This window comes from Hemiscyllium ocellatum, chromosome 3, assembly GCF_020745735.1.
Source record: "Hemiscyllium ocellatum isolate sHemOce1 chromosome 3, sHemOce1.pat.X.cur, whole genome shotgun sequence".
Taxonomy (NCBI): domain Eukaryota; kingdom Metazoa; phylum Chordata; class Chondrichthyes; order Orectolobiformes; family Hemiscylliidae; genus Hemiscyllium; species Hemiscyllium ocellatum.
In genome coordinates, this window is record NC_083403.1 from 8,810,904 (window position 1) to 8,833,405 (window position 22,502).

The window sequence follows — 22,502 nt, forward strand, 5'->3', positions numbered from 1 at the left end:
GAGGCTGAGGGGTGATCTTATAGAGGTTTATAAACTCATGAAGGGCATGGATAGGGTGAATTGCCAAGGTCTGTTTCCTAGGGGAGAGGAGTCCAAAGCAAGATGGCATAGTTTTAAGATGAGAGAAGAAAGATATAAAAATGACCTAAGGGGAAACTTTTTCACATAGAGAATGGTGCATGTATGGAATCTAGTATAATTACAAGATTTAAAAAGCGTCTGGATGGGTATATATATAGGAAGGGTTTAAAGGGATTTGAGCCAAGGGATGGGAAAGGGGCTAAATTAATTTAGGATGTATGGTTGGCATGGACAAGTTGGATCTTTTTCAGTGATCTACAATTCTATGGCAATCAGTTCTGTTGTTGAAATGTTGGAAGCTTGTTAATTGTCACCTCACCATCTCTTGTCACACCCTCACCTTCCTGACCCTCCCATTCACCAACACATACCCTGAGCTTCCCAGAACTATCTGAACCATTTTTCCAGTCCCATTATATATAGTTTGCATAATCCTGCATGCTTCTAATGTCCATCATTTTCTTATCTGCCAAAAGTAGTTTGGTCCCATACTGTGATATGAAACTCCAGGGCTTAACTTCAGGTTTATTACATTCTACAATTATTTCGTTGTAATTTTACAAGGGAAAAACACTGCTTCTAAAGTGCTTTTGGATTATGCGAAAATAAATGGTGAGCCATAGGATTGAAAGAATTTCCCTTCAAATGGTAGGTGCTGAAGGTGTGTAGAAGAACAGAGGTATCTTGGAGTTCAGGTTCACAGTCCTCTGAAAATGGAGTCACAGGTAGACAGGGCAGTGAAGAAGGATTTTGCACACTGGTCTTCATCAGTCAGGGCATTGAGCATAGACATTGGGAAGTTCTGTTGCAGTTATGCAGGACGTTGGTGAGGCCATACTTGGAGTATTGTGTTCATTTTGTAGACCTTGTTATGGGAAGGAATGCAGAAGAAATTTACAAGGATACTGCCTGAACTGAATGCACTGGGAGAGTTTGGACAAGCTAGGACTTTTTTCTTTTGAGCATAGGAGACTGAGGGGAGGCCTTATCGATGTCTATAAGATCATGCGAGGCATTAATAAGGTGAGCACACTCATTCTTTTTCCCAAGGTTGGGGAATATAGGGTAAGAGGGCACCAGTTTAGGGTTAGAGGGGAAAGAATAAAAGGAAACCTTAGAGGTAACTTTTTTACACAGAGGGTAGTACACATTTGGAATAAGCTGCCAGCAGGTACAGTTAACAACATTTAAAAGGCATTTGGACAAATACATGGATTGGAAAGGATTAGAAGGATATGAGCCAACTGTGAGAAAATGGGGTTAGTGTGATGGACATTTTGGTCAGCATGGACAAGTTTGAGCCAAAGGGCCTGTTTCTGTGCTGTTGAACTCTGACTCTATGAATCATCAGTTGCGTTGTCAACTTTCAATGAATGATGCATTTTTAAAAATGTTTGAGTGTTTTTAAATGTTCAAGGTTCAATGTATGAGACCTCCTAATACTTTTGAACATAGAACAGAGACCATTACAATGTCCAGTGTGAAATCAATCTAAAGCTCACCTAATCTACACTATTCCATTATCATCCATATGGGAAAAAGTGAGGACTGCAGATGCTGGAGAACAGAGTTGAAAAGTATGGTGCTGGAAAAGCGCAGCAGGTCAGTCAGCACCCGAGGAGCAGGAAAATTGACGTTTCAGGCATAGCCCTTCTTCAGGAATGAGGCTGTGTGCCAAGCGGGCTGAGATAAAAGGTTTGGGGGGGGGGGGGCGCTGCAAATACGATAGGTGGAAGGAGGTGAGGGTGATAGGCCGGAGAGGGGGTGGGGGCGGAGAGGTCGGGAAGAAGATTGCAGGTCAAGAGGGCAGTGCTGAATCTGGGAGTTGGGACTGAGATAAGGTGGGGGGAGGGAAAATGAGGAAACTGGAGCGATCTACATTCATCCCATGTGGTTGGAGGGTTCCTAGGCAGAAGACGAGGTGCTCTTCTTCCAGGTGTCGTGTGGCCAGGGTCTGGCGATGGAGGAGGCCAAGGACCTGCATGTCCTTGGCGGAGTGGGAGGGGGAGTTAAAGTGTTCAGCCACGGGGCGGTTGGGTTGGTTGGTGCGGGTGTCCCAGAAGTGTTCCCTGAAACGTTCTGCAAGTAGGCGGCCTATCTCCCCAATGTAGAGGGTATCACACCGGGTACAGCGAATACAGTACATGATGTGTGTGGAGGTGCAGGTGAATTTGTGATGGATATGGAAGGATCCATTGGTGCCTTGGAAGGAGGTGAGGGTGAGGTGTGGGCGCAAGTTTTGCACTTCTTGCGGTTGCAGGGGAAAGTGCCGGGAGTGGAGGTTGGGTTGGTGGGGAGTGTGGACCAGACGAGGGAGTCACTGAGGGAGTAGTCTCTCCGGAACTCTGATTAAGGGTGGGTAGGGGAATATATCCCTGGTGGTGGGTCTGCTTGGAGTTGGCGGAAATGACGAAGGATGGTACAATGTATCCGGAGGTTGGTGGAGTGGAAGATGAGGGCCAGTGGGGTTCTGTCCTGGTGGCGCTTGGAGGGACAGGGTTCAAGGGCAGAGGTGCGGGAAGTGGAGGAAATGTGGTGGAGAGCATCGTCGACCACGTCAGAGGGGAAATTGCGGTCTTTGAAGAAGGAGGCCATTTAGGCTGTTCGGTAGTGGAATTGGTCCTCCTGGGAGCAGATGCAGCGGAAGCGAAGGAATTGGTTTTACACATCGGCAACATTGGGTGCCGAAGGGCATGTACTGTGCTGTAATGGTCTCTGTTCTATGTTTAAAAGTATTAGGAGGTCTTATACATTGAACCTTGAACATTTAAAAACCCCTAATGTTGGCAAGTCCACGACTGTTGCAGGCAAGGCATTCCACACCCTTACTACTCTGAGTAAAAAACCTACCTCTGACATCTGTCCCATATCTATCATCACCTCAATTTAAAGCTATGACCCATTATGCTAACCTTCACTCTCTGAGGGAAAAGGCTTTCATTGTCCACCATATCTAATCCTTTGATTATCTTATATGCCTCTATTAAATCACCTCCTCACCTTCTTCTCTCTAATGAAAACAGTCTCAGGTCCTTCAGCCTTTTCTCATAAGACCTTCCCTTTATACCAAGCAACATCCTGCTAAATCTCCTCTGCTCCCTTTCCAATGCTGTTTGTCATTTTATAAATGATCTGGATGGGGACAAAGAAGGATGCATTGGTAAATTTGCAGATGACGCTAAAGTCGGTGGAGTTGTGGACAGTGCAGAAGGATGTCACAGATTACAGAGGGACAGAGATAACTGCAGAGCTGGGCTGAGATGTGGCAAATGGAGTTTAATGTGGAAAAGTGTGAGGTGATTCACTTTGGAAGGAACAATAGGAATAAAGAGTACTGGGCTAATGGTAGGATTCTTGGTAGTATGGATGAGCAGAGACATCTTGGTGTCCATGGGCATAGATCCCTGAATGTTGTCACCCAGGTTGATAGGGCTGTTAAGAGGGCATATGGTATGTCAGCTTTTATTGCTAAAGGGATTGAGTTTTGAAGCCTACAGTGTGGTATCCAGAACTGTATGCAATTTTCCAAGTCTGGCTGCACCAGAGTTTTGTATAGCTGCAACATGACCTCACCGAGTAGAGGGACATGATGGATGTTGAGGTTAAGGATGGATATTTGATTACTCTAGGTCAAGTTGGCATAAGGAGGGAGGAAGTATTGAGCATTCTAAAAGGCATAAAGGTGGACAAGTCCCCATGTTGGGGTAGGATCTATCCCAGGTTACTGAGGGAAGCAAGAGAGCAAATAACTGGTGCTTTAACAGATACCTTTGCAGCACCCTTGAACACTGCTGAGTCCCTTGCTGAGATATTTATATGATTGATAGTCAACGGTAAGGTGACGGACGACTGGAAGTTGGCTAACAAAGTGCCAGTATTTAAGTAAGGTGCTAAGGAAAAGCCAGGGAGCTATTGACCAGTGAGCCTGACATCGGTGGTGGGCAAGTTATTAGAATGAATCTTGACGGATGGGATTTGCTTGTATTTGGAATGGCAAGGACTGATTAGGGATAGTCAACATAGTTTTGTCCAGGGGAAATCATGTCTCACTAATTTGATTGAGTTCTTTGAAGAAGTAACGAAGAGGATTGATAAGGATAGAGTAGTGGACATGATTTGTATGGAGTTCAATGATACGTTTGAAAAGGTTCCTCATGGTAGATTGTTTTACAAGATTAGATCACACGGAAAATAGGGTGAACTCGTCATTTGGATACAGAACTGTTTCAAAGGTAGAAAACTGAGGGTGGTGATGGAAGATTGCCTTTCAGACTGGAGGCCTATGGCCAGTTGTGTGCCAGAAGGATTAGTGCTGGGTCCACTGCCTTTCATCATTTATGTAAATGATTTGGATGTGAACATAGGAGCTATAGGTATAAGTTTTCAGATGACCCCAAAATTGGAGGTGTAGTGGAGAGCTAAGAAGGTTACCTTAAAGTAGAACAGAATCTTGATCAGATGGGCCAATGGGCTGAAGAGTGGCAGATGGAGCTTAATTTAGATAATTGGGAATGTAGCTGAACAAAGTCACTTTAGAGTGCAGGTTCATAGTTCCTTGAAAGTGGAGTTGCCCAAGTAGATAGGGGAGTGAAGAAGTGTTTGCTATGCTTTCCTTTATTGGTCAGAGCACCGATTTAAAGGAGTTGGGAGTTCATGTTGCAGCTGTACAGGATATTGATTAGGCCACATTTGACATATTGTGTGAAATTCTGGTCTCCTTCCTATCGGAACGATGTTGTGAAACTTGAAAGTGCTCAGAAAAGATTTAAAAAGATGTTGCCGGAGTTGGAAGGTTTGAACTACAGGGAGAGACTGAATAGGCTGGGTCTGTTTCCGTGAAGCGTCCGAGGCTGAGGGGTGACCTTTAATAGAGGTTTATAAAAATCATGAGGGGCATGGATTGAGTAAATAAACAAGGACTTTTCCTTGCGGTGGGGGTTCCAGAACTATAGGGCATAGGTTTAAGGTGAGAGGGGAAAACTTTAAAAGGGACCTGAGGGGCAGCTTTTTCATGCGTGTATGGAATCAGCTGCCAGATGAAGTGATGGAGTCGAGTACAACTACAACATTTAAATCGCATCTGAATAGGTTCTTGAATAGGAAGGGTTTAGACAGATATGGACCAAGTGCTGGTATTATGAAGTTGAAGGTGTGTACTGTACCTTTACGAGAGAGGGAAAGCTGTTTTGCACTGAGAGTTTGTCAGCATCTGTCATGTGAGTGATTAGCAGTCTCAGAGTGTACTGGAAAATTGCAAATATGGAACGTGGCTGTAAAATAGATACCTCAGTTATTTTGACCACCATTTGAATCCAACCAATCAGTTTAATTTATGCCCCAGGATACTGAAACCAAATCAAGTTTGAATGTATTGTTTTTGACAAAATTGAGCCAATGAGAAGATCCAATATTTGGGGTATAAAGAAGCAGGCATTTTGAGAGTTAACCACGGAGTGCGACCAACGCCATCGTCAGAGTAACTGCGAGCAAACCACTATCTGTCAAAGGTACGTTTTACAGGTGAAACATCTTTTCAGCAAAAGATTGAAGATGACTCAAGGCAATTTACAGCCAGAGGAAGGAGGACACTGGAAACACCCGCTGTTGACTGGTTTGAAAATTAAGCTGATGTAATTTTAACATTGGTGGTTATTGGAATGTTATATTGTTGTAGAGTTGGAAATGGATGAAAATCCTCCAACAGAAAGGAGGCTTTGGGTTTAAATAGTTGTTGTTTAATATATACTTCCGGCATTAAAGAATAAATTGATTTTGTTTTCTTTTAAATAGTGGAAGTTGGGAGTTCTCTGTCATTCATACTTTAACAGATTACGAGGCAAGGTGAGCCTCTCTGGATGTTTGGTTTGAGGATTTCATTGCCGTGTTGTAACATTGGAAAATGGGAGTAGGTTAGGTTAGAATATCTGGTCGGCGTGGACAAGTTGGGCTGAAGGGTCTGTTTCCATGATGTATGTCTCTATAACTCTGTGACTTCATACCTGACAGCATGGTTTTATTAAGTGGAGATCATGCCTGACCACATGATTGAATTTTTCAAAGTGGTGACTGGTTGTGTGGACAAGGGCAATGTATTGATATACTTACTTGGACTTCAAGGCTCTTGAGATGGTCCAGCACGCTAAGAACTCATGAGGTCCAATGAAATTTGGCAAACTGGATCCACAGTTGGCTGAAAAGCAGGAAGCAGAGAGTAATGTCTTTCTGGGTGTTTTTCCAACTGTAAGTCTATGTTCAGGGGAGTCCCATAGGGTTCATGTTGGTGTCTTTGCTGTTTGTGGTTTATATGTGAATGATTTAGACTTGAATTTGGGAGGGTTAGGACATAGAAAAATGCAGCACAGAACAGGCCCTTTGGCCCACGATGTTGTGCCTAGGTTTAATCCTAAAGTGAAATATAGTAACTTAACCAACACACCCCTCAACTCACTGCTATTCATGTGCATGTCCAGCAGTCGCTTAAATGACGCCAATGGCTCTGCTTCTACCACCACAACTGGCAACACATCCCATGCATTCACAACTCTCTGCGTAAAGAACCTACCTCTGATGTCTCCTTTATACCTTCTTCCTAGTATCTTCAAACTATGACTCCTCATACCAGTCAAACTTGCCCTGGGGAAAAGTCTCTGGCTACTGACTCTATCTATTCCACTCATTATCTTGTATACCTCGATCAGGTCTGCTCTCATCCTCCTTCTCTCCAGAGAGAAAAGTCCAAGCTTATTCAACCTTTCTTCATAAGGCATACCCTCCAGTCCAGGCAGCATCCTCTTTGCACCCTCTCCAAAGCCTTTGTATCTTTCTTATAGTAGGGCGACCAGAACTGGACACAATATTCCAAGTGTGGTCTCACCAGGGACTTGTAGAGCTGTAGCAAAACCTTGTGGCTCTTACACTCGATCCCCCTGTTAACGAAAGTCAAAACACCATATGCTTTCTTAACAACCCTATCCACTTGAGTGGCAACTTTGAGGGATCTGTGTACTTGCGCACCAAGATCCCTCTGTTTCTGCCAAGAAATCTGTCTTTAATCCTATATTCAGCATTTGCGTTCGACCTTCCAAAATGCATCACTTCGCATTTATCCAGGTTGAACTCCATCTGCCATTTCTCAGCCCAGCTCTGCATCCTCTCTGTCGTGCTGCAGCCTGCAGTAATCCTCTGTACTATCGATGACACCTCCAACCTTTGTGTCATCTGCAAATTTACTAACCCACCCCTCAACCTCTTCATCCAAGTCATTTATAAAAACTACAAAGAGCAGAGGCCCAAGAACAGAGCCTTGCAGGGCCCCACTCAACACTGACCTCCAGGCAGAATACTTTCAACTCCAACCACTCTCTGCCTTCTGTCAGCCAGCCAAATCTGAATCCTGATAGCCAAATCTCCCTGTAACCTATACTTCCTGACTTTATGAATAGGCCTACCATGGGAAACCTTCTCAAATGCCTTGCTGAAGTCCATATACACCACATCCACTGCTCGACCTTCGTCGACCTGTCTCAAAGAACTCAATAAGATTTGTGAGGCATGACCTGCCCCTCACAAAGCATTGCTGACTGCCTTTAATCACACCATGCTTTGCCAAATTATTATAAATGCTATCCTTCCGAATTCTTTCCAAAACATTGCTGACCACAGACGGAAGACTGACTGGTCAGTAATTGCCAGGGATTTCCCTATTACCCTTCTTGAAAAGAGGGACAACATTTGCCTCCTTCCGGTCCTCCGGTATGACTCCTGTGGAGAGTGAGGAGGCAAATATCTTCGTCAGCAGCTTAGCAACTTCCTTTCTCGCTTCCCAGAGCAGCCTAGGATAAATCTAGTCTGGCCCTGGAGACTTATCAATCTTAATATTTTCCAAACTTTCCAGCACATCAACCTCATCAATCTTGATCTGGTCGAGACTGTATCCCAGCTCCTCACAGTTTCACTTACAGTAAGTTTCCTTCCCTTGGTGAAAACCGAAGCAAAAAACACATTTAGGGCTTCCCCTACCTGCACAGACTCCATGTACAAGTTCCCTCCGCCATTTCTGATCGTCCCTACCTTCTCCCTGATCATTTTCTTATTCCTCACGTATGAGTAAAATGATTTTGGGTTCTCCCTATTCCTTCTTGCTAAGCCTTTTTTGTGCCATCTCATGGCTCTCGTAAATCCACTTCTGAGCTCCTTTCTAGCAAACCTGTAATCCTCTAAAGCTCTGCTAGATTCTTGCTTCCTCCATCTTATGTAAGCTGCCTTCTTCCTTTTGAAGAGAAATTCCTCTGTTCTCGTCATCCAAGGTTCCTTAATCATACCACTTCTTACCTGTCTCAGAGGAACAAATTCGTGCATCACTCGGAACAACTGCTCCTTAAATACTCTCCACATGTCTACTGTGCCCTTTCTGTGGAACAATTGCTCCCAGTCTGTACTTCCCAACTCCTGTCTGATAGTATCATAATTTCCTTTTCCCCAATTAAATATCTTCCCTCGGTAACTGCTCCAAGGCTATGGTAAATGTGAGGCAGTTGTGATCATTGTCACCAAAGTGCTCTCCCACCGCGAGACCTGACACCTGGCCTGGCTCGTTGCTGAGCACCAAATCCAAAATGGCCTCTCCCCTTGTCGGTCTGTCTACATATGGAGTAAGGAGACCCCCCTGAACACACCTGACAAAAACAGCTCCATCCAAACCATCTACACTTAGGAGGTTCCAGTCAATATTGGGAAAGTTGAAACCACCCATAACAACCCTGCTACTTCTGCATTTTTCTAGAACCAGCCCGCCTATAAGTTCTTCAGTATCCCTACTGCTATTAGTTGGTCTGTAGAAAACCCCAAATGCAGTGGCTGTTCCCTTGCTGTTCCTAACTTCCACCCATACTGATTCAGCAGACAAACCTTCCTCAACGATCTTTGTTTCTGTAGCTGTGATGCATTATCTGATTAGCAATGCTACACCCCCTCCTCTTTTTCCACCCCTCCTGTTTCTTTTAAATGTTCTAGACCCTGGAACATCAAGCAACCATTCCTGCCCCTGTGAAACCCATGTCTCCATTATGGCCACAACGTCGTAGCCTAAGTACAGATCCATGCTCTAAATTCGTCACTCCTAGTTCGGACATTCCTTGAATCAAAGCAGACACACTTAAACCGATCGCTTTATTTCATCGCGTGAGAAACCTTCAATATATCCTGTCACTGCCCCATCAGCAACTGAACCCCTCTCAGACATGTGGCTCTGATTCCCACTCCCCTGCCAAACTAGTTTAAACCCTTCTGAATCACACGAGCAAATCGCCAATCCAGGACATTTGTGCCCCTCCAGTTCAGGTGCAACCCGTCCTTCAAGTACAGGTCCCATCTTCCCCAGAAGGTATCCCAATGGTCTAGGTATCTGAAGCCCTCCCTCCTGCACCAGCCTCGCAGCCACGTGTTAAGCAGCATTTGCTGACTGTTCCTTATCTCATTATCTCGTGGCACAGTAGCAAACCTGAGATCGCTACTCCTCCTGCTCTTCAGCTTCCAACCTAACTCTCTGTAATCAGTTTTCAGATCCTCAATCCCTTTTCTGGATATATCATTGGTGCCAGTATGTACCATGATTTCTGGCTGATTCCCCTCCCCCTTCAGAATCTTGTAAACCCGATTGGTGACATCCCAGACCCTGGTACCAGGGAGGCAACATACATTCCAGGAGTCCCATTCCTGTCCACAAAATTTCCTGTCAATCTGTCTAACTGTTGAGTCCCCTACCACTAGCGTTTTTCTATTTTCCCCATTTCCCTTCTAAGCCACCGTGTCAGGCTCAGTGCCAGAGACCTGACAACTACGGCTTTCCCCTGGCAAGCTGTCCCTCCATCAGCAACCAAAACAGTATACTTATTGCTGAGGGGAACGGCCACAGGGGATCCCTGCTCTGACCGTTGGTTCCCTTTCCTTGATCAGTCCATTTGCAGAAGATACAAAAATTGATGGAGTGGTCAAGCGTAAATGGGATAGTGTTGGATTATAAGTGGATACAGACAGGCTAGTCAAATGGGCTGGTCGTGGCAAATGGAATTCATACTGGATAAATGTGAGCAAATGCTCTCAGGCAGGTCAAACAAGGCAAGGGAATACATGAAAAACCATAAGACCATGGGAAGCACCCTTCAGAGGGATGCTAATGTTCCTGTGTTTTTGACTCTAAAGGGATCAGGACACATTGAGATGTGTTAAGGTTGTACATTTCTCTTTAATAACAGATGCAGAGTTTAAGAGCAGAGAGAGGTTATGCTGGAACTTACTTAGTAAGCCACAATTAGAATATTCCATGTATTTCTGCTTATTCACTTGTGGGTCATCAATGTCATTGGCTGGCTCACATTTATCACCTGTCCCTTGTCCCTGAGAATATGGTAATTAGCTGCCTTCCATGTGCTGTGCTGAAGATAGATTCACAACGCCATTGGGTAGAGCATTCCAAAATTCTGACCCAGTGACCTTGAAGGAACAGTGATATATTTCCAAGAGTGGTGAATGGTTTAGAGAGAAAGTTTCACATAGTGGTGTTCTTATGTATCTTCTGCCCTTATCCTTTTAGTTGGAAGTGGTCATGGGCTTGGAACGTGCTCTCTAAGGATCTTTGGTGAATTTCTGTGGTGCATTTTTTTTAAGTAGTATGTATTGCTTTGGATGTTTGTGGATATGGTGCGGACATTGACTGCTTTGCCCTGGTTGGTGTTAAGCTGTTGGAGCTGCACTCCCCATAAGTAGGGATTATTCTGTCACACTCCAGACTTGTGTCTTGTACATGATGGACTGGTTTTGGGGAACCAGGAGGTGGGTTACTTGTGCTTTTGTAGCTACTGTATTTATATGGTGAGTCTAGTTGAGTTTCTGTTCAATGATAAAGGATTGCTATTGAACATCAACATATGGTAGTTAGATTGTCTCATATTGTAGATAACTACTTCCTGGCATTTGTGTGGCACAAATGTTACTTGCCACTTGTCAGCTGAAGCCTGGATGTTATCCAGATCTTGTTTAACTTGAACATGTACTGCTTCTGGAATCCAAATTATAGGAGGAATGTGACTTCACTGGAAATGGTGCAGTGGAGATTTACCAGTTATGAAGCATGTTGGATTTGTTTAAACAAAGGAGATTGAGAGGGGATATGATTGAGATATATAAAGTTATGAAGGGTATAGAAAGATCGAGGTGCTGCATTTTGGGAAAGCAAATCAAAACAGGACTTATACAGTTAATGGTAAGGTCCTAGGGAGTGCTGAACAAAGAGATCTTGGAGTGCAGGTTCATAGCTCCTTGAAAGTGGAACCGCACGTAGATAGGATAGTGAAGAAGGTATTTGATATGCTTTTCTTTATTGGTCAGTGTATTGGGTAAAAGAGTTGGGAGGTCATGTTGCTACTGTACAGGATATTGGTTAGGCCACAGTTGGAATATTGCGTGCAATTCTGGTCTAAAAAATGTTGTTGTGAAACTTGAAAGGGTTCAGAAAAGATTTACAAGGATGTTGCCAGGGTTGGAGGATTTGAGCTATAGGGAGAGGCTGAACAGACTGGGGCTGTTTTCCCTTGCATTGGAGGCTGAGGAGTGACCTTATAGAGGTTTACAAAATTATGAGGGGCATGGATAGGATAAGTAGACAAAGTCTTTTCCTTGTGGATAGGGATGTCCAGAACTAGAGGGCATAAATTTAGGGTGAGAGGGGAAAAATATAAAATAGACCTAAGGGGCAAGTTTTTCACACAGAGGGTGGTATGTGTATGGAATGAGCTGCCAGAGGAAGTGGTGGAGGCTGGTACAATTGCAACATTTAAGAGGCATTTGGATAGGTATATGAATAGGAAGGGATTGGAGAGATATGGGATAGGTGCTGGCTCGTGGGACTAGATTGGGTTAGGATATCTGATCGGCATGGACGGGTTGGACCGAAGGGTTTGTTTCCATGCTGTACATTTCTGTGACTTTATGACTCTACTAGATAGGAAGAAAGCTTTCTCTTGATGGAAGGCTTCAGTGATGAGGGGGCTTGCATTTACTGCAAGGGGCAGAAAGTTTAGAAGAAATCTGAGGAAATACTTTTCACCCAGAGGGTGGTGGGAATCTGAAACCCACTACCTGTAAGGTTGATAGATGCATAAATCCTCAAAACATTTTAGTTGTGTTTAGATGTGTACTTGTGATGCCAAGTGTTGGAAAATAGGATTAGAATACAGTATTGAGGTTCTTGTTTTGATTGGTGTGGACATTATGATGTGGAAAAGGCCTTTTCCTGTGCTGCCGATCTCTATGACTGAACAAGTGCAACATGTAAACACTCGGGCAAAGTTTCGAGCAAAACTAAGTGAAATTAGATTAGATTATTTGCAGTGTGGAAACAGGCCCTTCGGCCCAACAAGTTCACACTGACCCTCCGAAGAGCAACCCACCCAGACCCATCCCCCTACATTTACCTCTTCACCTAATACTATGGGCAATTTAGCATGGCCAATTCTCCTAACCTGCACATTTTTGGATTGTGGGAGTAAATCTGAGCACCTGGGGGAAACCCATGCAGACACGGGGAGAATGTGCCAACTCCACACAGAGTTGCTTGAGGTAGGAATTGAACCCAGATCTCTGGCGCTGTGAGGCAGCAGTGCTAACCGCTGTGCCACCGTGCCGCCCTATTTCAAGAGAGAAAAATGGCACCATTCAAAAGTCAACCAACACTAATTAGTGTAGATCTATTCTAAATATTAAAGGAAAATGACAACAATGTATACCAAGATGCATTGTGCCTCAACCTTTCACATAAAAAGCAGATGAATTAAATCCTAAATTTTCAGGAGCCAGTTTCTCATCTAAGCTCATGGCTATTGGTCCCTCTATCTTTCAGAAGAATCGCAAGCACTCACATTACATTGCTATTAGGTTCCCACACAGGTTGTAACTGGAAGGAAGAATGAAGAGAAATTAGTATTAGTAAAAAAATGGTTTTGGGGAATCCAACAGGGTTAAAGGCAGATAAATTACTACAGCCTGATAACCTTCATCCCATTACATTCAAGGAAGCACCCCTAGAAATAGTTGATGCGTTAGTGGCCATCTTTCAAAATTTTAAATTGATTCTGGAACAGTTCCTGTGGATTGAAAGATAAGTAATGAAAGTATATGAATCTATACAAAACAAATTTGCTGGATTTGTTTGGAAATATAATGACTCGAGTTGATAGAGTCATAGACATGTAAAGCACGGAAGCATGTTGCGATGTTGCTCCTTAAACAAGGTTATGCTGTCCTTAGCCTTTTTTTCAGAGAGGTTGTAAAAGCAGCCATTCCAAAAGGTCTGACTTGGATGGGTTTTAGGGCCAATTTGATTATAGCTAACAGATACTGCCTCAGGTAAAAAGGCTTTCAAGTTTAAAAAAATCTGCACAATGAAAGGGGAGTGTCCAGTTCTCTAGCTCAGCTTTTCTGTGATTTGGTTTGGTTAACAAGCAGTTACATTGTGAAGCTGCTAGATCCAAAGAAGCAGGTCCATGCTGATCTCTCTGACATCTCTTCTGTGGATTGCTGTGGTTAATTTTACCTTTTGTTCCAAGGGCTGTTTATGGGGATTGTTGCAAGTATTTGGAACATCATCATTAAATTGAGATTATTTGTGGTGTTTTGGACAGGTAAAGTTATTCAGTATTCTGTTTTCTTTTGTTTGTGTTTCTTTCAGTAATCATAGAATCCCCACAATGTGGAAACAGGCCATTTGGGCCACAAATCCCCATCAACCCTCTGAAGAGCAACCCATTGACACATACTACCCTATACCACTACTCTATACCTCCCCTGACTAATGTACCTAATCTACACATTCCTGCACGCTATGGGCAATTTAGCATGGCTAATTCGCCTAACCTGCACACCTTTGGACTGTGAGAGGAAGCCGGAACACCCAGAGGAAACCCACGCAGACATGTGAATGTTCAAACTCCACAGAAACAGTCAGCTGAGGCTGGAATCAAGCCCAGGTCCCTGGTGCTGTGAGCCAGCAATGCTAACCACTGAGCTTCAGTTCCATCAATTATTCTGTTTTGTTTAAAACTAAGTGATTTGACCAGCTGCATCGCTCCTGGAACATCCACTGTATACCTGCTTAAAACAACTAGCAAAGGTAGGGTTTGGGCTACTTTCTTGAGATTTTTTGAGGGGGGTCTGGCCTTGTCCATAACAAACAGATGCTTTGGTTCAACCCGTCCATGCTGACCAGATATCCTAAATTAATCTAGTCCCATTTGCCAGCACTTGGCCCGTATCCCTCTAAACCCTTCCTGTTCATCTATCTATCCGGATGTCTTTTAAATATTGTAATTGCACCAGCCTCCACCACTTCCTCTGGTAGCCCATTCTATACATGCACCACTGTTTGTGTGAAAAAATTGCCCCTTAGGCCTTTTAAATCTTTCCCCTCTCATCCTAAACCTATGGCCTCAAGTTCTGGACTCCCGGACCCCAGGAAAAAGACTTTATCTATTTATCCTATCCATGCCCCTCATGATTTTGTAAACCTCAATGTCACTCCTCAGCCTCTGAGGCTCCAGAGAAAACAGTCAGTTCAGCCTCTGCGTATAGTTCAAATCCTCCAACCCTGGCAACACCCTTGTAAATCTTTTCTGAACCCTTTCAAGTTTCACAACGTCCTTCATATGGGAGGGAGGTCAGAATTACACACAATTTTCCAAATGTGGCCTAACCGATGTCTTGTACAGTCGCAACATGACCTCCCAACTCCTATACTTAATACTCTCATCAATAAAAGAAAGCATACAAACACCTTCTTCACTATCCTATCTACTCCACTTTCAATTAACTCCAAGGTGATTTTGTTCAGCAGCACTTCCCAGTATCTTACAATTAAGTGTGTAAGTGCTGCTCTGATTTGCTTTTCCAAAATGCAGACCCTCACATTTATCTAAATTAAACTCCATCTGCCCTTTCTCGGCCCATTGGCCCATCTGATCAAGATCCCGTTGTACTCTGAGGTAACTTCTTAGCTGCTCACTACACCTCCAATTTTGGTGCCATCTGCGAATTTACTAACTATACCTCCTTTGTTCACATCCAAATCATTCATATAAATGATGAGTGGCAGAACACCCAGCACTGGTCCTTGTGGCACACCACTGATCACAGGCGTCCTGTCTGAAAAGCCACCCTCCTTAAGGGGCAGTCAGAGAATTTTGTTTCACTTGGATTTTCAGAAGGCTTTTGATAAGGTCCCACATAAAACATTAGCATGTAGAATTCAAGTACTTGGGAGTGGAGGTTCTGCACTGGAATGGATGGAGGGCTCATTGGTAGGTGGGAAATAAAGGCCTTTTTTAAGTGGCAGGCAATGAGAATGGACTATGGCAGAGATTAGTGATTTGACCCCAGCTATTCACAAATATATTTAATGATTCAGATGAGGAAACTACATGACTTAGCTCCAGGTCTTCAGATAACAAAATGCTGGGTAGGATTATATGCAGCAAGGAGGGTGCAGAGATGGTCGATGCAATTGGAAAAGTTAAGTAAGTGGGCAGTGCATGGCGAATCCAGTATAATGCAGATAAATGTGAGGTTATCTCCTACAGTAAGAAAAACAGACAGGCAGATTATCTGAATGGCAATAAATGGGGAATGCAATGAGACCAAGTATCCTTGTGCGCCAGTTGATAAAAGTAAGGATGTAGATGCAGCATAAGAAGTGTTATATTGGCCGTTGTAGCAAGATGATTCAAGTACTGGAACAGGGCTGTCATGCTGTAACTGTGCAGGGTATTCAATGGTTAAACCACACCTGGAGTATGAGTGCAGTCTTGGTCTCCTTATCTGAGAAATTATATTCTGCCTATTAAGGTAGTGCAATGAAAATTTACAAGGCTGATTTCAGGTATGTGGGACTGATGTAAGGGAAGAGACTGGATTGGTTTCAGACTGCATTCTGTGGAGTTTCGAAGAATAAGGTGAGATCCCACACAAACCTATAAAATTCTAACAATTATATTGGCTAGATGCAGGAAGGATATCCCTGCTGAGTGGGGTGTCCAGAAACTGGAGTCTTTTAGTACAGAGATGAGAATTTTCTGTACAGGAAATTTTTGAAGCCAAAACTTTAAGGACTTGTTAAAAATCACACAACACCAGGTTCTAGTCCAACAGGTTTATTTGGAAGCATTAGCTTTTGGAGCGTTGCTCCTTCTTCATCTGATGAATGAACAATGCTCTGAAAGCTAGTGCTTCCAAAAAAATCTGTTGGACTATAACCTGGTGTTGTGTTACTTTTCTTTGTTTACCCCAGTCCAACACTGGCTCCTCAACAATAAAGACATAGAAAGAAATCAAAAGACATGTGAGAAGGCTAGAACAGGACACTTAGTTAGATGATCAGCCATGAATGGTGGTGCAGGCTTGAACGATTGAATGGCCTACTCCTGCTCTTATATGTTTTTATTTGTGTGGCACTATTTCTAATTGTTATTATTTGGCTTATCAGTAAGTTGAGACCTATTCAAACAGCCCATGGATAGGGTGTTTGAAAATGTAGCTGGCTGTGAATGCATAGCTTGTGTGTCATAAAACCACAAGATACAGAGCAGAATTAGGTCATTTGTCTCATGAAGTGTACACCAATATTCAATCATGTTTTTTTGGATTAGATTAGATTACTTAGTGTGGAAACAGGCCCTTCAGCCCAACTAGTCCACACCGACCCGCCGAAGACCCATTCCCCTACACCTAACACTACGGGCAATTTAGCATGGCCAATTCACCTAACCTGCACATTTTTGGATTTTGGGAGGAAACCGGAGCACCTGGAGGAAACCCACGCAGACACGTGTGCAAACTCCACACAGAGTCACCTGAGGCAGGAATTGAATCCGGGTCTCTGGCACTGTGAGGCAGCAGTGCTAACCACTGTGCCACCATGCCACCCATGCCGCCGTTTTGATGTTTTTCAACTCCATTCTCCTGCCTACTTCCTATAACCCTTGATTCCCTTATTAACCAAGAACCTAATAAGACTATAAGATAAAATTTTAATCAAATATCATGATCTATCATGATGGGATTTGAACCCATATGACAAGTTCAGAGACATTAGGAAGTGGATGAGGGTAAAGCAGTAGATGTTGTGTATATGGATTTTAGTAAGGCGTTCGATAAGGTTCCCCATGGTAGGCTAATGCTAAAACTTCGGAGGTATGGCATTGAGGATACATTAGAGGTTTGGATTAGGAATTGGCTGGCTGGAAGGAGACAGAGGGTAGTAGTTGATGGATTATGTTCATCTTGGAGCGCAGTTACTAGCGGTGTACCACAAGGATCTGTTTTGGGACCATTGCTTTTTGTTATCTTTATAAATGATCTAGAGGAAGGACTTGAAAGCTGGGTAAGCAAGTTTGCGGATGACACAAAAGTCGGTGGAGTTGTGGATAGTGAGGAAGGAAGTGGTAGGTTACAGCGGGATATAGATAAGTTGCAGAGCTGGGCGGAAATGTGGCAAATGGAATTCAATGTAGCTAAGTGCGAAGTCGTTCACTTTGGTAGGAATAACAAGATGATGGATTACTGGGCTAATGGTAGGCTACTTGGTAGTGTGGATGAGCAGAGGGATCTTGGTGTCCATGTACACAGATCTCTGAAAGTTGCCACCCAGGTAAATAGTGCTGTGAGGAAGGCATATGGTGTACTGGGCTTTATTGGCAGAGGAATTGAGTTCCGGAGTCCTGAGGTCATGTTGCAGTTGTATAAGACTCTGGTGAGGCCTCATCTGGAGTATTGTGTGCAGTTTTGGTCGCCATACTATAGGAAGGATGTGGAAGCTTTAGAACGAGTGCAGAGGAGGTTTACCAGGATGTTGCCTGGAATGGTAGGAAAATCTTATGAGGAAAGGCTGAGGCACTTGGGGCTGTTCTCATTGGAGAAGAGAAGGTTTAGGGGAGATCTGATAGAAGTGTATAAGATGATTAGGGGTTCAGATAGGGTAGATACTAAGAACCTTTTACCGCTAATGGAGTCAGGTGTTACTAGGGGACATAGCTTTAAATTAAGGGGTGGTAGGTATAGGACAGATGTTAGGGGTAGATTCTTCACACAGCGGGTTGTGAGTTCATGGAATGCCCTGCCCGTATCAGTGGTGAACTCTCCTTCTTTATGTTCATTTAAGCGGGCATTGGATAGGCATTTGGAAGTTATTGGGCTAGTATAGGTTAGGTAGGACTCGGTCGGCGCAACATCGAGGGCCGAAGGGCCTGTACTGCGCTGTATCCTTCTATGTTCTATGTTCTATTACCACTGCACCACCACCACCACCTCTTCAGACAGAAGCAGAGCATGACCAAATTCACCAATGCTCCTTAGACAGTGCCTTCTAAACCCACTTCCACTACCACCTAGAAGGACAAAGGCAGTAGGTAAATGGGAAAATCATAGTCTACAAGTTCCTCTCTAAGACACTAACCATGCGAACTTGGAGATATATCGTTAGTGCTGCAACGTGAAAGAGTCAACATCCTGGAACTCACTCCTGAATACATTGTGGGTTTACCTGCAGCATACAGACTACAGCGATTTCTAGATCATTTATGTATATCTCAAACAACAGTAGCCCCAATACTGACCCCTGTGGAATACCACTGGTCACCTTTCTCCGTTTCGAGAAACTACCTTCAACTACTACTCTCTGTTTCCTGTTGCTCTACCAGTTCTTTATCCACCTAGCTAGAACACCCTGCACACCATGTGACTTCACTTTCTCCATTAGTCTACAATGGGGAACCTTTTCAAATGCCTTACTAAAGTCCATGTATTTAAGTTTTAAATACCCTAATATTCAGGAGATGCTGGAATCAATCAGCAAGTTCAACATCAGTATTGGAGAGGTGCTTTTGTTGTTTTAGACCAGTAACAGAGGACAACTATTGACAATACTTGGGGCCCGTGGTGAATTGGATAATGTGCCTGACTACAGATCAGGAGCTTGTAGATTCTGCTCCTACCTGGTTTGGATGCAATTTGCAGTTTTTGGGTGCACAGTGGCTCAGTGGTTAGCACTGCTGCTTCACAGCGCCAGGGTCCCGGGTTCAGCCTTTGGTGAATGTCTGTGCGGAGTTTGCACATGTCTGCGTGCGTTTCGTCCGGGTGCTCTGGTTTCCTCCCACAATCCAAAGATGTGCAGTTAGGTGGATTGGCCATACTAAATTACCCATAGTGTCCGGGGATGTGTAGGCTAGGTGGCTTGGCCATGGGAAAATGCACTATTACCCCGATAGGGTTGGGATCTGGGTGGGATGCTCTTCAGAGGGGCAATGTAGACTTGATGGACCAAATGGTCTGCTTCCATACTGCAAGAGTTCTATGATTCTATTCTATGACTTTTTGAAAAGGGTTTTGAGCCTGGGATGGTGGGTGAACACTTGAACAATGGAAATGCATTGGATTCTGATAGTAATGAATTACGCAAGAGGTGGGGATTGGACATCAGTGGGATTGTAATGTGTAGCTGAGTTAGGCATGTTAGCACAATGCTTCCTTGGAAAGTTGCAGTTGACTTCTCTTATTTTTACGGTCTGGAATTTCTGCTTTGAGGAAGTAATCTGTCCAAATGAAGGCACCAAAATGTGAGCAAATTAGAAGGCCTTCCTTTACTGGGATATCAGTTCACTTCTGTACTTGGTTTAGGCACTCTAGCTGTGACCCCCTATGCACTTGTTGCCCACTCATTTCTTATGCTCTTTCATACCCTTTGTGGCTTCTCATACCTGCCAATGACCGCTTATTTGTCATGCTCCTCCATTTTCCCCAAATCGTGGCATATCACACCATGCTGTCTCCATGCCAGTTTTTCACCCGTGCTGAGTCAGATTCTTGCTTCGAAACCCCTTATAATCCCACTGTGCCAATCACCCAGTAATCACTGCAGACAGGATGCATAATTCTTTTCTTAGTAACATTGGAAAGTATTGGAGTTGCTCATGAAACTATCAGTATAAAGAAATAGTTCTTTACCTTCACTTAAGAATATCCTAATTTTGTAAACAGATTTATTGACAGCTTTATCAACAAACACTGCCAGACTAATCTTATTTTTTTGGGGGGGTATGCAGTTAAGTTAAGCATTCCTAATGAAATTCAGTTTTATAACTGTGTCAGCAATGTCTCTAGACTTGAAAACATTAAGTGCATCACTTTTTCTTGAATGGTTATGTGACCTGTCAATCAGAGAACCCGACACCTGTTATATGGCTGAACTAATGGCTGAAGCATCTATCAGTGAACAAATCCAAACATATAGCACAATTGTAACTGCAATTAAGTTAGTTTGGAACCTCAGTTTAGTTTAATTTAATTGGGTAAATCTGTCTATTGTCTCTGAGGAGCTGTCCTTGTTCATAATGCGATAGATTTAATGTTAATTTTTCTTTTCTAAACATCTGTCAATGCACTAGAAATATACTTATCTGCATTCTATTATTACATTTGAAGTTAGCAACATCTTTTAAACTTGAGGTGTCAAAGAGTGTCTACCTGCAATATAGGCTTTCTCCTTTCTTTGCTATATCCCTGAGCTGCCACATGCTTTATTCCCCTCAGAAAGTATGAAATCAGTCATGCACCATGAAGGTTACATTCCACGTTATTTAAAAATACTACAAAAGGAGAATGTAGAGTTATCTCTTTCCTCATGCAGGAATGGCAAAATCCAGTCAGTATTGGGTTTGACACTGGTGTTATAGCAATATTTCTCTTCTCGAGAAAAGGTCAAGTTGTTATTCTTGGTTAAAATAGGGTTGGCCTAGTCTGACTGACTTTATGTGGATGCTCTTCAACAACTGCATTGGTCACTGGGCTTCCTTTCCTTCAATACACCTAATGTGTATCTTCATGGTTAAAGAAAATCTTTTTTGCTATAGTGTATATTCATTTTGATCATTTAAATACTTTAAATCCTGTACCAACTTGGTTGCTTATGCCTTGAATTGATGAGTTTCGAGCACTGGTGCTCCTACGGCCCATGATTCATCATAACCATTTAAATTATGTGACTTTGCAGCAACAGAAATGGAAGTCCACTTCATATTTTGATATAATCAAAGTAGCATTAATGAAATTTTAGATGCTTTGATTTAAAAAATTCTAAATACCCCATAAAATAGATAATTATTAATTTCTTCTATGTTAAAGAAGCACCAGAAACAGGGGAATGTGATATCTAGTAAAATGCTTAACTTTTTTTAGCAGTTTTAGAAGTGCTATGGATAATACTAATCCATATATCTATTCGCAGGAAGCATTCTTTGGTGTCATGGATTGCAGTGATGGAATACTTTCTGGTGCTGCAACTATGCTGGAAAATATTTTCTTACCAGCCATTTCTGCAACTGGAAACTGGGGTGGACTTAATCAGGACGTAAATAGGGAAAGAGAGAAGAAAGCTTTTAAAGATATTATTCGCAGATACATCACTTTCTTAAATGGTAAGATGTTTGAACAGTTAGTTGGTCTATGGATTGCAGCTTATAATATGTACTTACACAATGCTACTAAAAGTAGCAAAATTAAATTACATGGATTTGAGATCCAAAGGCATCTGTGTGACCTAGTGCATGAATTGCAAAAGGCTAGCGCGCAGATGTTAGGAAGTAGTTAGAAAAGCTAATAGAGGGTGTGACCTTATAGAGGTTTATAAAATCATGAGGGGCCTGGATAAGGTAAATACAAAGCTCTTTTCCCCAGGGTAGGGGAGTTCAAAATAGAGGGCTTAATTTTACAGTGAGATGAAAATGATTTAAAAGGGACCTGAAGGACAACTGGGAGGTTGGCAAATGTGGTGCCACTGTTTAAGAAGGGTGGTAAGGACAAGCCAGGAAACTATAGACCAGTGAGCCTGACCTCAGTGGTGGGCAAGTTGTTGGAGGGAATCCTGAGAGACAGGATGTACATATATTTGGAAAGGCAAGGACTGATTCGGGACAGTCAACATGGCTTTGTGCATGGGAAATCATGTCTCACAAACTTGACTGAGTTTTTTGATGAAGTAACAAAGAATATTGATGAAGGCAGAGCAGTAGATGTGATCTGTATGGACTTCAGTAAGGCGTTTGACAAGGTTCCCCATGGGAGACTGATTAGCAAGGTTAGATCTCATGGAATACAGGGAGAACTAGCCATTTGGATACAGAACTGGCTCAAAGGTAGAATACAGGGTGGTGGAGGAGGGTTGTTTTTCAGACTGGAAGCCTGTGACCAGTGGAGTGCCATTAGGATCGGTGCTGGGCCCTCTACTTTTTGTCATTTACATAAAAGATTTGGATGCGAGTATACGAGGTACAGTTAGTACGTTTGCAGATGACACCAAAATTGGAGGTGTAGTGGACAGCGAAGAG

At 43.1% G+C, this 22,502-nt stretch overlaps 1 protein-coding gene across 1 annotated transcript in view; it reads left to right on the top strand.

Moving 5' to 3' along the window:
- The window catches only part of LOC132834399 (dynein axonemal heavy chain 8-like), a 1,143,262-nt gene that overhangs the window by 71,216 nt on the left and 1,049,544 nt on the right, over positions 1-22,502 (top strand). Inside the window, exon 5 of the mRNA XM_060853284.1 lies at positions 21,404-21,593. Within this exon, the coding sequence (XP_060709267.1) occupies positions 21,404-21,593 (190 nt within the window). The remainder of the gene's footprint in view (positions 1-21,403; positions 21,594-22,502) is intronic.